Genomic DNA, 15,931 nt, shown 5'->3' with positions numbered 1-15,931 from the left:
AGTTAACCATGGTGCTGGTTTGAAAGGACATATGTATCCTAGAGAAGCCATGTTTTAATCCTAATCCCATTTTGTAAAGGCAGCCGTTTCTTCTAATCCCTGTTCAGTACTGTATATTCGAAACTGTAATTAGATCATCTCCCTGGAGATGTGACTCAATCAAGAATGGTCATTAAACTTGATTAGATAGAGATGTGGCTCCACCCATTTGGGTAGGTCTTGATTAGTTTACTGGAATCCTATAAAAGTGGAAACATTTTGGAGAAAGTGGGAGATTCAGAGAGAGAAGAGAAGAACGGCAGAGCCACGAGAAAGCCACAACAGAGAACAACAAGAGAGAAAGCCATAAGGATCTGAGAGAGCAGAGAACACTGCAGTACCATGAAGCAGAGTCCACCAGCCAGCGATTTTTGGAGATGAAGCAGGAAAACGCCTCCTAGGGAGCTGGAGATGAAGCAGGAAAACGCCTCCTGGGGAGCTGGAGAGGAAGCTAGCAGATGACACTGTGTTTGCCATGTGCCCTTCCAGCCAAGAGAGAAACCCTGACTGTGTCTGCCATGTGCCTTTCCCTTTGAGAGAGAAACCCTGAGCTTCATTGGCCTTCTTGAAACAAGGTATCTTTCCCTGGATGCCTTAGAGTGGACATTTCTATAGACTTTGTTTAATTAGGACATTTCCACGGCCTAAAACTGTTAATTTGCAACTTATTAAATCCCCCTTTTTAAAAGCCTTCCATTTCTGGTATATTGCATTCCGGCAGCTAGCAAACTAGAACAACCATCTTTAAAGAGCTAACAAGAAAAAAAATCTATCAACCCAGAATTCTTTATGTAGGAACAATATACTTCAATAAAGACCTTTTTCACATGAAAGTATCTAAGATAATTTGTTGCCAGCAGATCTGCATTTCAAGAAGTGCTAAATAAAGTTCTTCTGGCTGAACGGAAATGATAATGGAAGAACACTTGAAACTTCAGGGAGGAATGAGGAACAGAAAAATAGCTGAGTGAACAGACTGGTCTCTGCCTCTGCCAGGACAGCAGGCAGAAATTCCTCACCCTGATGTCTCATGCCTCTTACCTTAACCCTGCCACACATGCACCTGATGCCCCATCTTGGGTGGTCTTGGCGTTATTCCCAGAAACACCACACTTAGTCCCAGTGTCAAGTCTTTACTGATGCTATTTCCTCTCTCCAGAATATTCTTCCTTTTTTCTCTCTTCCATCTCTGCCAATCATAAGCACACTGTCATTCATTTAACAGCCCAAGGGCCACTTTCTCTTCAAAGACATTTCTGACTGCACCTGCCCCTGCGGTGTGTTTCTGTATGCAGCTCCCGGCAACATAACAATGAACTGAAATACTCTGCTAAAGAACTTCAGTGAGGCCAAAGCTTCTTCCTTTACATTGTTTCATTTGTTTTCACAAAAGCACTGTGAGGCAGGAGGGCAAGTATGGGGACCCACCTTGTATAGATGATACAACCAAGATTCAGAGAAGCTGAGTGGTTTAACCAAAGCCACACAGCCAGAGTCTGGCAAAGCTGGTGCTAGTACTGAGCTACTCAGACTCTTATCCCAGTTCTCTTTCTCCTTGGTCACACTAACATATAACACAAGGTACCTGCCTCCAACTAATTTCTAGTGTCCTCAGATTCTTAACTTGTCATATATATATGACATGAAAAGTTAAATATTAAGACAACAACTCAATAGATTCTTAAACTGGAGATCTCAGGCCCAGCTAAGAATTAGAAACACTTGTTTTTCTAAAAACTACAGAATTCCAGAACCCAGAACAGACCAACCAAATCAGAATCTCTCTGGGGCTGTGTCTGGGAAATTTATATTTTTGTAAAGCCTAACAGATGATGATTCTGATACACAGGCAGAGCCAAGAACCTCAGTATTACATGACTAATTGTTAAAAGAGCAATCTAGGCTGAGAAGAAAGAGATTGGTGTGGGCTGGGATGCATGAAGAAGACTGAGCTGGACTTTGAAGGAAGGCAAATTTGGTTTGGCAAAGAGGAAGAAGGGGAGCATTTCAGACCATGGGTGTAGAAAGAGTGATGTCTGTTTAGGGGATTGAATGTTTCTGAATAGAGGTCTGATCCAAAGAAGTTTAAGGAAGAAGATCCAGTGACCAATATACAGGATGAACAGGAAATGCAAGAGATGGGAGGCTGAGATAGGGTGCTTACTCCATGCATTCTGGGTGCTTTTGTCCATAACCCTTACATGGGGGCTCATAATCTCAGGCCACCTGAGTGGATTCTAGGTTCTGTGATCTTTCTCTGAATCCCAACCTTATGAGTTTCTCCTCTCTCTCCATATTTATCCTTGCCTGCCCTGTGTTCTTGAGTTCCTTGAAGGGGTCTTCTTTATTATTCTGTCCCTGAGATTGGTCGTTCTCAGCCAGTGGAGACTTTGACAATTTGGCAATGTTTGGAGATATTTTTGGTTGCCACAACAGAGGGAGTACTACTGGCATCTGGTGGTTAGAGACCAGGGAGGCTGCGAAACATTCTTCAATGCACAAGACAAGCAGGCACAACAGAGAATTATCTGGCCCAAAATGCCACTATGCCCTAGGTAAAGTGATAAGTGTACTTAATTGCTTTATGAATAAATTAAATTTAAGCTATTTAATAATAATTCAACATTAGCTTTTGCTTAATAAACCTTTGGTGAGTAACTGAAGAACCAAATGAAGAAATAAAGTGTGTGTGTGGGGTTGCATCTATCAGTCACCTTGACATCAAGATTTTTTTATTTTACAGATAGTAAAGTTAGAAAAACAAAACCTAGAGATTTAACACAGAATTGCTAACTTTCATTACTGCAATTTATGGACATTTTTTAAAGCTATCAACTACTGTGCTACTTTATAAAATAAAGGAAACTTCATATTAATAATTTTAAAACATTAAAATTATAATTTAAAAATTGGAAGGGCATTACCAATAAAGATCTGTACAACAGCTATCAGTAGCTGTACACTGGGGAAAATGTCACTTTGGCAAGCCCTGAACCACTACGCACCCATCTGGGAACCTCAGACGGAGACTGGGCTCCCTGAGGGAGGGAGCCTCCCCCTCTCTCATGCTATGTGTGCCCACCAGTACCTTGTACTCCAGGGAGAGCAAAGTCTCCGTCTTAGAAGTCCAGCTCCACTTGTGGACCACGTAGCCCTTTTGGTCATTGGTGGTTCCACCTTCTTCATCCAAGACCAAGACATATGGGCAGCTAAGAAAGATGGAGCAGAAAGCGGTTGTGGCCAGACCCCTGAAGGAAATCTCACACTGTGGGCTCCGGGACCTGGCTGGAGAAACCTCAGAGTGCTTTCTTCCCGGACGTGACATGGTCAAGGCTCCTAACACCTTTTGATGCTACCAGGGAAATCTGTAGGGAAGGGCAGGTCTGAGGGAGATGATGGGTGCTTAGGCCAAACCCAAGAGGGAAAGAAATGGAAACTGTGCCCTGCTGCCCACGATCCTGAGCATACGAGATTTCAGGGCTCCGGACGGGAACTATATCATATATAAGACAAAAGAATGTTGCTTTACAAAAGGCCAGATAAAATCAACCTTTGTCTGGCAAAATACATGCTTCTCTTAAAATTCCCCAAAGGAAAGATGTCCAGAGCCTCTCTTCCACCTAGTCCTGATATAAAACAAATAATTCTTCCATAAATTACACTATATGTTACCCGGGACAGGGGTGAGGGGTGGGAAGGCTCGATGGGTACCAAGTTTCTGTTCAGGGGGATGAAAAAGGTTTGGTAATTGGATTGCGATGGTAGCACAACACTGTGGATGTAGTATATACCTGAAAGTGGTTAAAATAGGAAATTTAATGTTGTATATATATTGCCAGAAAAATTTTTTTTTAATTCATAGAACTGTACAAGACAAAGAGTGAAACCTACTGTAAGCTATGGACTTTGGATAACATACCATAATAATATTGATTTATCATTTGTGATAAATGTAATGTATGCACCAATGCAAAATGTTCACAACAGAGAAAACTGTGTTTAGGAAGAGTATATGGGAACTCTGCACTTTCTGCATGATTTTTCTATGAACCTACACCTGCTCTAAAAAATTTTAAAAAAAGAAAGACGTCTTCCATAATTCTAACCAGAAATCAGGATCTTGATTGTGTGTCCCCAGAATCAGGCTAGGTGCTATGGAGGTCCCATCCACACGGAGATCCAGCCAGTGAGGGCCTGACCTCAGAGCACCACTTCCCTGCCTGGGTCCTGCCTCATTGTCTTCCTCGACCTCTACGCACTGCCTGGCCCCTCCTTTTCCCAGAGGTGCCCAGTTATCTCTGTGTCCTCCTCTGTCACCCCCTTCCCTGAGATATTTCCAAGGGGCCAGGGTCACCCCACCCCACTCACCGGGCCTTCAGGTCGTAGTGAACGCAGCCCTGGCCTTCGGCACTGAACAGGGCCAGGAAGGAGAAACTGGGCGTGTCGTTGAAGAGGAAGGTGATAGCTCTCCCTCGGCAGCACGTGGGGATCTGACACATGGCGATGTTTCCAGAGGGATAGCTGGGAGAAACGGTCAAGGGCAACTAACAGAATACTCTCCAGGTTCTGCTCTCAGGTGCCCCATGGAAAGCAAGTCTACATGCCAAAATGTTAGCTATTTAGTGTATGATAACCCCTCTTCAAAGACCCTCCATGCACTTAAATTGTAAGTAACAATTTAAATAAACGGTTATGGAACCCAACCATGTCTTGGGTGATTCCAGGTACCATCTTTCTATTCTTCACAACCACCTTGAAATCGATACTGTTATCCCCACCTCACAGATAAATAGGGTTTCCCTGGGTCTGAGGGGTTTCCTGGGATGTAGGACTTTCAGGGCCCAGACTGGGAATGTCCCCAGCAAACCAGGATGAGTGGTCACCCTACAGATGAAGAACCCAAGGTACAGAGAAGTGACCTGTCCAATGTCACACCACAAGGAAGTGGCAGAGCAAGGATCTGAACTCTGAGGCCATCAGTATTTCTGACACTGTGAGGCTGCCTCCCCTAATGACCAATCTATGAGGGTGGGCAATGCCCCTTCCCACCTTATTTCCTACTAAGGATGCCCCAAGAAGCATTAGGGCTGAGTCCTGACGTAAGGACTAAAGCAATAATTAATCTGGCAAAAACTTACAGGGCCATGGTGTTGCTCTGTGTGCAGGAATGTTCTCATGTAGTCTCCCAGTCAGAAGAATTTCAGTGGTTGGCACTATAGTCCACCCCCCTAAATCTTTTGCTGCCAGCTGAAAAGTGCCACCTGCCCCTCATAAGAACTTTTCTTCCTTTAGCTTGCTCAGAGTGCAAACTGTCAGCTGGAGGGATTAGCAGAGGGTCACACTGGAAACATTAGAAAGATACCATCTTTAGGGCAGCTAGAAGAAAAAAGGAAAAATTGTGGAACTGTAACCCATAACAAACTTTAAAATCTGTTCTATAACTACTTGTTAAAATGTTCTTGGAAATTTATTGCTTTTTTGTATATAGGTTATATTTCACAATGTTAAAATGTTAAAAAAAAAAAAAAGAAGAAGAAGAAGAAGAAGAAGAAAGATACCATCGTTAGAGTCCTACAAACACGGACTACAATTCTGGTCCGACCACCTCTGAGCTGTGTGGCTTGGGCAAATATGTTCACCTCTCTGAGCCTCAGGTGTTCTCAGTTGTAAAACAGAGACATACCTTGCGAGAACTCAATGACATCAAATGTCTGAAATGCCTAACAGAGATTCCACGCTCAGTGAATACTGACTGTCGCTATGATGGCAGAATCTGGCAACCTTCTCTACAGATCTTCCCTGACCCCTCCATGGGAAGCGACTTCTGCTTCTTCTGAACTTCCCTACCTCTCTCTGCCTCAAATAAGCTGACACTTTTCTCCTAGCATTCACTGATACTATGCAATTCCTACAGGTCAGGATCCTGTGTCTGTCACATTGTATCCCCAGCTGGAAGAAGCTTAGACAACATCAGTTGTATAAACTTGAACAGGTTAAATAACTTTTCTGAGCTTCAATATTCTTATATGAAAAATGGAAATAAAAATAGTGCTTGGTGACATCACCAAAAATGGTGAAATAAGGAACTCTGAAAACTTATCCCTCTACTAAAGCAATAATTAATCTGGCAAAAACTGTTGATTTTCTGAAATATAATAGAAAACTTATAAGTAGGGGGAGTGTTTAATGAAACACCAGGCTGCTAAATTTCACTAAGAGAGTGTCGTGGCACTAGTTTTACTTAACTGCTTACCGTCTCCACTCCCCAGCTCAGAGCAGTGGTGAAGATGGTGGCCCAGATTCCTGATATGGCTTGCAGGTGCCAGAGTGGGCAATGTGGATGTTGTGCTCAAAGAACTGTGATTGCATGTTTTGACCTACTTGGCAGTTCCCAGAATGACTGACTCAGAGGCTTGCCTTTGTTTTGTCCCCCTCAGAACTTTCTCAGGGTTGGAATGGTGTTTCCAGTAGGATTTGTGGGAAGTACTTAAAGACATAAACTAGCAGTAGCTGCCTGAGGTAAGGGATAACAGAGGGGGCAAGCAGCAGACAAACTGAAAGCCTCACATGAGGAAGAGTCTGGGCAAGGAGATACACAGAGGAATAAGGATTTTGAAAAACTCCCCAAATACCAGGAAATATAGAAAGGTATGTACATGCCCAGGGCTAGACACATGCGAGGAAAGACTTTAAACAATCCTAAGCTTTTACCTCTGGCTGATCATTAGGTTTCACCCAAGCAGGAAGCAAAGGCTAAGACCAGGTTGTAAATGATCCGACTAAGCATTGTCGGAGAGCCACAACCCAGAGCCAATCTGCAAAAGCTTGGAGAGTATTTTTTAATCTTTCCTTTTGTTTCTGTTTTTATTTTTCATTTTCAGCTCCAGGCATTTAAGGAAATCTCATCAATTAACTAGTCCTGGTTACTAGGCTAATCTAACAGAGAATTCAGTAAACACATGCAACAAAAAAAACTGTCTTAAAAAATATTAGTTTAGAAAAGTCACCAGGCAACTACAAACCAGAATAAACAACAACCATGGGGTTGGGGGTGGGGGTGGGAATCTAATTTCCAGAGTTACTAGATTATAATTTTCAAAATACCCTTATCAACAAAAATTATGAGACATGCAACCAAACAGAAAGTATGGCCACATACATAGGAAAAAAGGACATTAATAAAAAACCATGAGGAAGCCCAGACATCGGATGAACTACACAAAGAATTTAAACCAAATGTGTAAATATGCTCAAAGAACTAAAGAATCCATACAGAAACAATTAAAAGAAAATCAGGAGACAATGTCCCCACCAAGGGGAGAATCAATAAAGAGGTAGAAATTTTAAAAAGAAACCAAATAGAAATTCTGGAGTTGAAAGTATAATGATAAAAATGAAAAATTCACTAGAGAGGTTCAATAGCAGATTTTAGCAGGCAGAAGAAAGAATCAGCAAACTCGAGATGGAGAAATTGAGATTATTTATTATGAGAACCAGAATGAAGAAATAAATAGAGCCTAAGATACCTATGGAACTCCATTGAGTATAACACCAACAAAACATGCATAATGGGAGTCCATAATGGGAGAAGGAGAGGAAGAGAGAAAGGGGAGGGAGGGTGTTTGAAGAAACAATGGCTAAAAATGCTCCAAATTTGATGGAAGACATAAATCTACACAATGAAGAAGCTCAACAAGCTCTAAGTAGGATAAACTAGACACATGACAATCAAACTGCCAAAAGTCAAGGAGCAAATCTTTAAAACAGCAACAGTGAAGCAATTTATCACATACATGAGATCCTCAATAAGATTAAGAATTAATTTCTCATCAGAATCCAAAGTTGTGCTTGTTTGAAACTGTTGTGTACCCCAGAAAAGCCATGTTCTACAATCCTGATTTAATATTGCAGGGTGGGATCTCTTTTGATTAGGTGGTTTCCACGGAGACTTGTCTCTACCTATTCAAGGTGGGTCATTTTAAGAGGTAACCATTTTGGAAAAAGCTTCAGAGCCAATACAGAGAGAGATGTTTGGAGATGTAGAAAGAAAATGCCCCTGGAGAAGATATTTGTAACCAGAAGCCAAAGGACCAGCAAACGGCAGCCACGTGCCTTCCCAGGTCAGCCTTTCTTGAGTCAAGGTATCTTTGCCTTAGCTTGGACATTTTTATGACCTAAGAACTGTAAACTTGTAACTTAATAAATTCCCTTCATAAAAGCCAACCCATTTCTGCTACACTGTATTTCTGGCAGCATTAATAAACTGAAACAGAAGTATAACAAAAAATTAAGTCATAGCAGCCTAGGACAGAGGATTGCCTGCTTTAAGAAATACAACAGAGCAACCAAGAGTGGAGGAAAGTATATGTTACAGGAAATAGAAGAGGTACTCAAATTCCTGTTAACAGGGGAATTCCGAAGGCTGTGAAAGACCACAAGCCCAGAAAACACCCAAGCTAAGAAAGCATGGAGAGGACTATGCACTTCATGGACTCAAATGGTGGACTATAAACAGGCAAACACATATGAAAAGAGGAGTTAATGGAAGAATTGAAGGACAAAGTAGGACAATATTTACAAAGACCAAATGGCAAAATGGCAGAAGAAAGTCCTGCACTATGAGTAGTGACTTTAAATGTAAATGGATTAAACTCTCCGGTCAAAAGTCAGAGACTGGCAGAATGGATAAAATAGCATGACCCAACTATATGCTGTTTACAAGAGACTCACCTTAAATTCAAGTACACAGCTAGGTTGAAAATGAAATCTTCATGACTTTGTATTTGGCAATAGTTTCTTAGATATGACTCTAAAAGCACAGGCAACAAAACAAAAAATAGATAAAATTGACAATTGAAATTAAAATCTTTTGTGCATCAAAGCACACTAATGAGAGACTGAAAAGACAACCCACAGAATGGAAAATAATTTGCAAACCATACATCTGATAAGGTATCTAGTATCCAGAATACATGAAGATCTCTAATATTGCAATAATAAAAAGGAAAACAACCCAATTAAAAAGAAAAGGAGCAAAGAATTTTAATACATTTCTCCAAAGAAGGAATACATATAGCCATCTGTTCTAGTTTGCTAGTGGCCGGAATGCAATATACTAGAAATGGAAAGACTTTTGAAAGGGGGAATTTATTAACTTGCAAGTTCACAGTTCTAAGGCTGTGAAAATGTCCCAATTAAAGCAAGTCTATCAAAATGTCTAAAATTTTATTTCCCAGTGTTTGCCCATGCAAAAAAAAAAAAGTCTAAATTAAGGCACCAATAAGAGGTTACCTTCCCTCAAGAAAGGTCAATGAAGTTCAGGGTTTCTCCCTCAACTGGAAAAGCACATGGTGAACATTGCAACATCTGCTACCTTTCTCTCCAGGCTTCTTGTTTCATGAAGCACCCCCAGGGGTGATTTCCTTCTTCATCTCCAAATATCTCCGGCTGCATGAGCTCTCATGGTTCTCGTGGCTCTGATCTCTTATGGCTCCGTTGCTCTCTCCAAAATGCTTCCTCTTTTAAAGGATTCCAGTAAAGTAATCAAGACTCACTTGGAATGGGTGGAGTCACATATCCCTCTAATTAATACCCACAACTGGGCAAGTCATATCTCCATGGAGATAATCTAATCACGTCTCCAACCTAAAGTGCTGAGTAGGGATTAAAAGAAATGGTTGCTCCCACAAGATTGGGTTAGGATTAAACCATGACTTTTCTAGGATACATAATCCTGTCAAACCAGCACACCATTCAAGCACTTGAAAAGATGATCAACATCAATAGTCATTAGGGAAATGCAAATCAAAACCGCAATGACATACCATGACATAACACTGTATACTCCTAGGATAGCTATAATGAAAATATTAGAAAATAACAAATATTGGTGAGGTTGTAGAGAAGTTGAGTGCACCCTCACACATTGTAGGTGGGATTACAAAATAGAAGTTCCTCAATTCATATGAATTATCATATAACCCAACAATTCCTCCCCCACATATATATCTAAGAGAACTGAAAATACACATTTAAACAAAAACTTGTCCGTGAGTATTTATAGCAGTGCTATTCACAATAGCCAAAAGGTAAAAACACCCCAGAGTTATGTCAACTGATGGATATACAAAATGCAGCATAGCAATTCAATGGAATATTATTCAGCTGTAAGAAGGAATGAAGTACTGATGCATACTACAACGTGGACGAATCTTCAAAGCATTTAGCTAAGTGAAAGAAGATAGTCACAAAAGGCTACATATTATAAGATTCCATTTATATGAAATGTCCAGAAAAGGCAAATCCATAGAGATAGAAAGCATGGGGGGTGGGGAGGGAGAGAGGGGATGAGGAATGACTGCTGTATGAATACAGGCTTTCCTTTCTGAGTGATGGAAAAGTTCTGGAACTAGACAGTGGTGATGGTTGTAGAACATTGTTAATATACTAAATGTTTAATGGTAAATTTTATGTTGTATACATTTTACCACAATTAAAAAAATAATAATTCTTACCTTCCAGAGTGATGGGCATTGTAGTGACTAATGTTTGTTCAATGAGAGGAATTTGTATCTTGGTACACAAGAAGGCTTGGAGAAAAGGTTTTGATGAGACAATCAGCAACAGAGGGAAAAGATCAAGGGAGGCAGTGACAGTCCATATGAAATGAATACTGGAATGGTTTGGGGGTCAAAAGCTGACAAGTGCAAACCATCTCAGGGCTTGCGACTATTTGGCACCCCAAGGGCAGACATATCATTTTGACCTGAGAGTTCTGCCCAGCAATCTCTATGAAAACAGAATCAATGCTGAACCTCATGGATTCATGAGGTTAGGAAAGTGAATACATGTTTGGCCATTTGAACACATTACACAGAATTTCTCCTTCAAAAGTATTGGGTCCAATCTCCTCATCTAATAAATGAGGAAAGTGAGACACTGAGAGATTAAGTGCCTTGTCACCAAGAATAATTGGGCTTGGAACCCAGATCCTTTATGTCTCCCAAAGAAGAAATGCTAGGATGTGATCATTGTTGGTGTATGAGTCAAGCCTGCCAGTAGGAACGGCCCCGAGGTTTGGGGTGCTCCCTAACAGGGAGGGACTTGAAATTCTGGGACGAATGAGAGAACAAAGATTCCAGCAGGCTGGGATACTATGTGCAGATCATATACTAGTCTACCCTGTCTGGCCCTGTTGATAGGAACCTAATTCATAGAAACAGCTTCATGAAGAGCTCAGGGAGATAATCCTATTAAATGCAGTGAAAAGTCAGAAGGAGGGGAGGGGGAATCCTACAACCCATAGCAAAGAGCAGCTGCTCTCCAAGGAGTTTGCTGTGTTCAATATCATGGGACGCATTGGAAGCCGGGCTGAGCAGAGTGTGATGAATGGATTCATTTACGGTCAGAGAAACAATAGGACTTCTTTGACAGGGGGCTTAAATTCTGAATTCCCAGTTCAGCCAAGAGGAGGCCAAATGAAGCGAGGGGCTGATGCTGAGCAAGACTGATTTGGCAGACTGGCCCCTAGGAAAGATAGCTGAGATAGCTCAGAGAACTACCTTTTCCTCCAAATACAGGGATACTGAGTGGCCCAGTGATTTTGTTATTAAAATGAGGTCCCGTCCACCACCCCATCCTGCTCTCTGCTAGAGGAAACAATCCTTAAAAGCTTAAAAATGGTACTCAAGAAAGGGCCCTAAATTGAGGCAAGGGACCCCAGCATGGTTCTGCCACCAAATTACTTTTGTGATCTTGAATAAATCACACCACCCCTCGGGTCTCATCTTCCCCATTTCTACAATGAGGGGACAGGAAAGAATGACTGCGGTGTGTCTGCCATCTTTGGATGTTTTGTATAACTAAGACTATATGAGCTGGAATAATTGTTTCACCTTCTCTGACCTCAGAGTCCTCATTGCCAACTTGACTGGATATCTTGGGTCTGGTACAGCTCTAGAGCATACTGGGCAGTGGGCAACAGGACCCTTGAAATGGACACAGGTGTCCAAGGTGACTTTCTGATCTGTTGCCTCCCAGACAGTCTCCAAAGGCAGCCCTCCAAGTTTTACCTTTACTACCCAAATTCAAATCCTTCTCCTCCTTTATGAAGAAAGCAATGTAAAGTTCTAACCTCTAAGGTATAAATGATCCATTCATTTCATTCTATTAATTCCATTGAACATAATAGATACATGTTATATATATGTGAATGAAAGAAAACAATAGTACTCAATTTACTTTCAGGTATGCCTTGCCCACAAGGTTCACCCTGCAAAGGAGAATGACTTTTAGAAGCCACATTTTTTCCTAAGCCTAGAATTTTAAAATCATAGTCCATAGAGAAGATTTCAAGGTCTATAAACACTTCCTAAAATCACAGGTAACACTTCATGTTATGTGTATAAGTATGTATTTCTGGAAAGAGGGTCTATAGCTTTCACCAGATTGTCAAAGAAAGAATGCGTCCCTTCCTGACACTGGCACACCCCAAGGTTAGGGCATGAACCTAGATCACCTCAGCTGTGGAGCAATCAGGCGCCATGTCAGTGAGACACTGGGGCTGAGGGTTCTCCAAACTTGTAGACCTTTAGGGCAAAGAAGGCAAGGGATGTAGGGCTTCCCCACTGAGTAAGTGTTTAGGGCCTTCTAACCCCTTTCTTTTTGCTAGACCTGAATTTTTCTAGTCTCTAACTTCTTCCCACTGGGAGATTCTTAAAGGCAGGAACCTGAGCAGTGGCAGCTGCTCAGATAGTGTAGCGGTTTGATTCTTATTGATCTGAACTAAACTTGGGGCTTGAAATTTGGTACTTCTTCCTCTGACCCCCTTGACTCTGACCTCCTGTGATCCTGACCATAGTTTATTAACCTGACTCTGACCTAGACAACACTTAATACCTTTGAGGATCTGTTGCCAGGTTTCCCTGGTCAATGGAGAAGCCAAAATAAAAGCTTAGGCTTTTTCGAGTACTAGAGTTCTAGGGACTGAGTAATTGGAGAAAGAAAGGAGCGCTCATTAAAAGGATACTAAACGAAAGAGGACCCGTCATAGAAGGTATAATGCAGCTTGATGGTCTTCTTGGGTGACTTCGACTCTTGAGAATGCCGGCCATAGTAAGAACGGTGAGCAGAAGGCTGGGGAGGGGTGGGAGCAGAAGCCTGAGCGTCCAGAGTGTGAGGAGGTTGGGAACTCGGGCTGTAAGAATTATGGGCCCCCGTGTCCCCTTTGGGAGCTGTCTGTTGATTGGAGGGTACTTTTGCCTTGTAGTTGCGTAAGATCACTGGGTAGGAGATATTCCTTCCTTTCCACGAGGCCCTTTCAGCTTCTCTGCAGGGAAGGAGACCAACATGTCCTCTAGCCACATCACTCTCCCTCATCAGGGAAGCTCTTTACAGCTTCCTCCCCAGCTCCCAAGTCTCCCATCCTGGTCCATTTCCCCATTCTCAGGGGTGGCAGGGTTAGGAAGAATTGGAAAAGTCCCAGCACCCCTCTAAGACCAGGTCCTTGCTAATGCCTCAATTTCCACCTTTAGCACAGGGTTGAGGGTCTATGGAGTGGAACTGCATGCAGAATAGGGAGACAGGGTGAGGTGAAGACTTTGTAATCCTGGGGTTACAATTATAGAGCTTCCTTAAAGAATGTCACAGTAAGGAGGAGAACTGGGTGGCTGCCTTCTCACCATGTTCTGTAGTTACAGTAATATCTGGTGGCCCAGTAAGCCTCCACCCCCAGAGACATATATATGACTTACATATTAAGTGGGCATAGGTTTTCAATCCTTTATGGCCCATGGTCTGGGCCTTCAGAGAAACAGAGAATAACTTACAAAGACTTCATTAACAATCAGGGTAATTTTTTTGAGAGGTGTTTTTATTGCGCAGAAGAACATGTGACAAACTATGTTAAGAAATAAAAACCCAGTGCACAAAGGCTTTATGCTGTAAAGACCCATTCATAGTAATGGGTTGCAGAGGCCAAAAGCATTGCACTCAGGGTTAGACAGACGGGGGCTGTGTAACCTCAGACAATCACTTATCCACTCTGTGCAGCCTCTGTTTCCTCATCTGAAAAAGGGGTACCAATCAAGTCTTCCAGGTAAGGGTGTAGTGAGGACCAAGAAGGATCATGAACGGGAAGAACTAGGGGAGCTTGTGTGCATGGGGAGGGATGGGCACCACTGTTTCATTGTTGGGATTGTGGGCATCTTCCTGTCCTGACTCAGACATCCTCCCACACCCCCTAGTCTTGTATACCCCCTGCATACACTTCTCTACCATGTGCTCACAGCCTTAATGGTGGAGGGGACTCTAAGAACAACGGGCCACCTCAACCACGGAGGTACTCACATGTAGCGGCACATCTCCTGCAGCTTCTCCCGGGCCTCAGGGCAGGGGTCGCTAAGCTCCAAAGTTTCAGACGTTGAGGCTCCCGTACCTCGTTGTGGGGGTGTGCTTGCATCTTCTGATGTTTTTGATTTGCCTGTAGTTGGAGACCAAGAGGATGGGGAGGGGTTTTAGGAAATGGTCTCTTAAGACGTTGTATCCATAGGGGGTGGGTGGGGCTTGGAGGATCAGGAGAACAGCATCCCTTGAGAGTCAAAATATTTGGGGAGAAGGGGAAGTTATCTTAAGCTTCTTGGGGACAGGTTTCCTTGGCAGGTCACTTCTAAAGCAGAGACTTGACACCATATGAGTCAACTGTTAAGTGTATACTGGGGGCTGATTGTGATAAAATGATAACATGAGCCTAATGTGATAAAGTGATAAAGTGATTGTGATAAAGTGATAAAATGAGCCCATACTCCCTAAAATGTAGCCTGGTTTTAGGAAGGCAGCACACTGACAAGGCTAACATCAACACTGAAGTGATTCCCTTTCCATATTTGTGGTGAAAGACAAAAAGTCTCAATTTCATCTAAATCGGCTTTAACCTTTCTTTAATGCTGACTAATCTCAGCACTGCCTGCAGAGAGCAGGATGTAAAAATTGAGACTCAGATGACATGCTTTGTACTAACTATACTTATTTTCACAGATATCCTCTGCAGCGAGTATGAGTTGGAGTGAGGATATGATAAACTTGCAGAGGTGATCTCAAATGACTGAGGTTTTAGGGGCATTTTATTCAGTGATTAGTGTCAAGTCCTACCTGCTTGTGAGCCTCTGCATCTATAATCAGCTGGAGCCACTTGAAGTCCTTTGCTACATGCAGGTTCAACTTTGCCTTGGTCTCAAGAATAAAACCTTAAGGCTTCAGAATGGAGCCATCCTTGCTATTAGCCAAACCTTGGGGTTTCTGGCTGGTGCTTGGGTACCATCTCTGGTATCTGCCACCTGACTGTCTCCTGGTCCCTTTCCCTATACTTTCAGCTACCAAGGACCAGAAACTTGGCCTTGAGCGTAAGCCCAGGGGCTAAGGCCCAGCCACCTGCTGCCTGACCTCCTAGAGCTATCTGCTGGTCTGAGTATCCAAGTCTGGCCTGCCCCATATTGCCTTCGGCTCTCAATGTGATAGCTTCTGGCTCTGACTACAGGTTTCTTGGTTCTTTTCCTGGAATGCTGAATACCTTCCCAGAAATAGCCACCATGCCCTCAGAAAGTAGGTCCAACTCCTATAGCCTGTCTGCCCTGCTTCAGAACAGAAGAGGGCCAAGCTGGCAAGGTATGATAGTGCACGTGTATGGAACAGGCAGTGGAGGCTCCAAATCCAAAATGACTTAAAACCAGAAGGCCACTCTATGTGGCTTTCAAAAAACTGATTCATGGAGCCAAAATGACAGCTTCAGGCACTACTTGATCCAGGGCTTAATGAGAACAAATGGTCTGTCTCATCACTCAGCCATCTCCTTTCACTTGCTTTACATGCAGGCATTTCTTTAAAGAGGAAAGATGGC

General features: G+C 42.6%; 1 protein-coding gene across 1 annotated transcript in view; it reads right to left on the bottom strand.

Annotated features, from left to right (window-relative positions):
• C9H3orf20 (chromosome 9 C3orf20 homolog) overlaps positions 1-15,931 on the bottom strand; it is an 87,699-nt gene that overhangs the window by 47,462 nt on the left and 24,306 nt on the right. Inside the window, exons 7-10 of the mRNA XM_077116434.1 lie at positions 14,386-14,518; positions 13,067-13,366; positions 4,408-4,560; positions 3,128-3,248 (exon numbers count right to left, since the gene is read on the bottom strand). Of these exons, the coding sequence (XP_076972549.1) occupies positions 3,128-3,248; positions 4,408-4,560; positions 13,067-13,366; positions 14,386-14,518 (707 nt within the window). The remainder of the gene's footprint in view (positions 1-3,127; positions 3,249-4,407; positions 4,561-13,066; positions 13,367-14,385; positions 14,519-15,931) is intronic.

The sequence above is a fragment of the Tamandua tetradactyla genome, chromosome 9, assembly GCF_023851605.1.
Source record: "Tamandua tetradactyla isolate mTamTet1 chromosome 9, mTamTet1.pri, whole genome shotgun sequence".
Classification (NCBI taxonomy): domain Eukaryota; kingdom Metazoa; phylum Chordata; class Mammalia; order Pilosa; family Myrmecophagidae; genus Tamandua; species Tamandua tetradactyla.
Note: the sequence above shows the minus strand (reverse complement) of the source record. Positions and strands in the feature narration are given on the sequence as shown.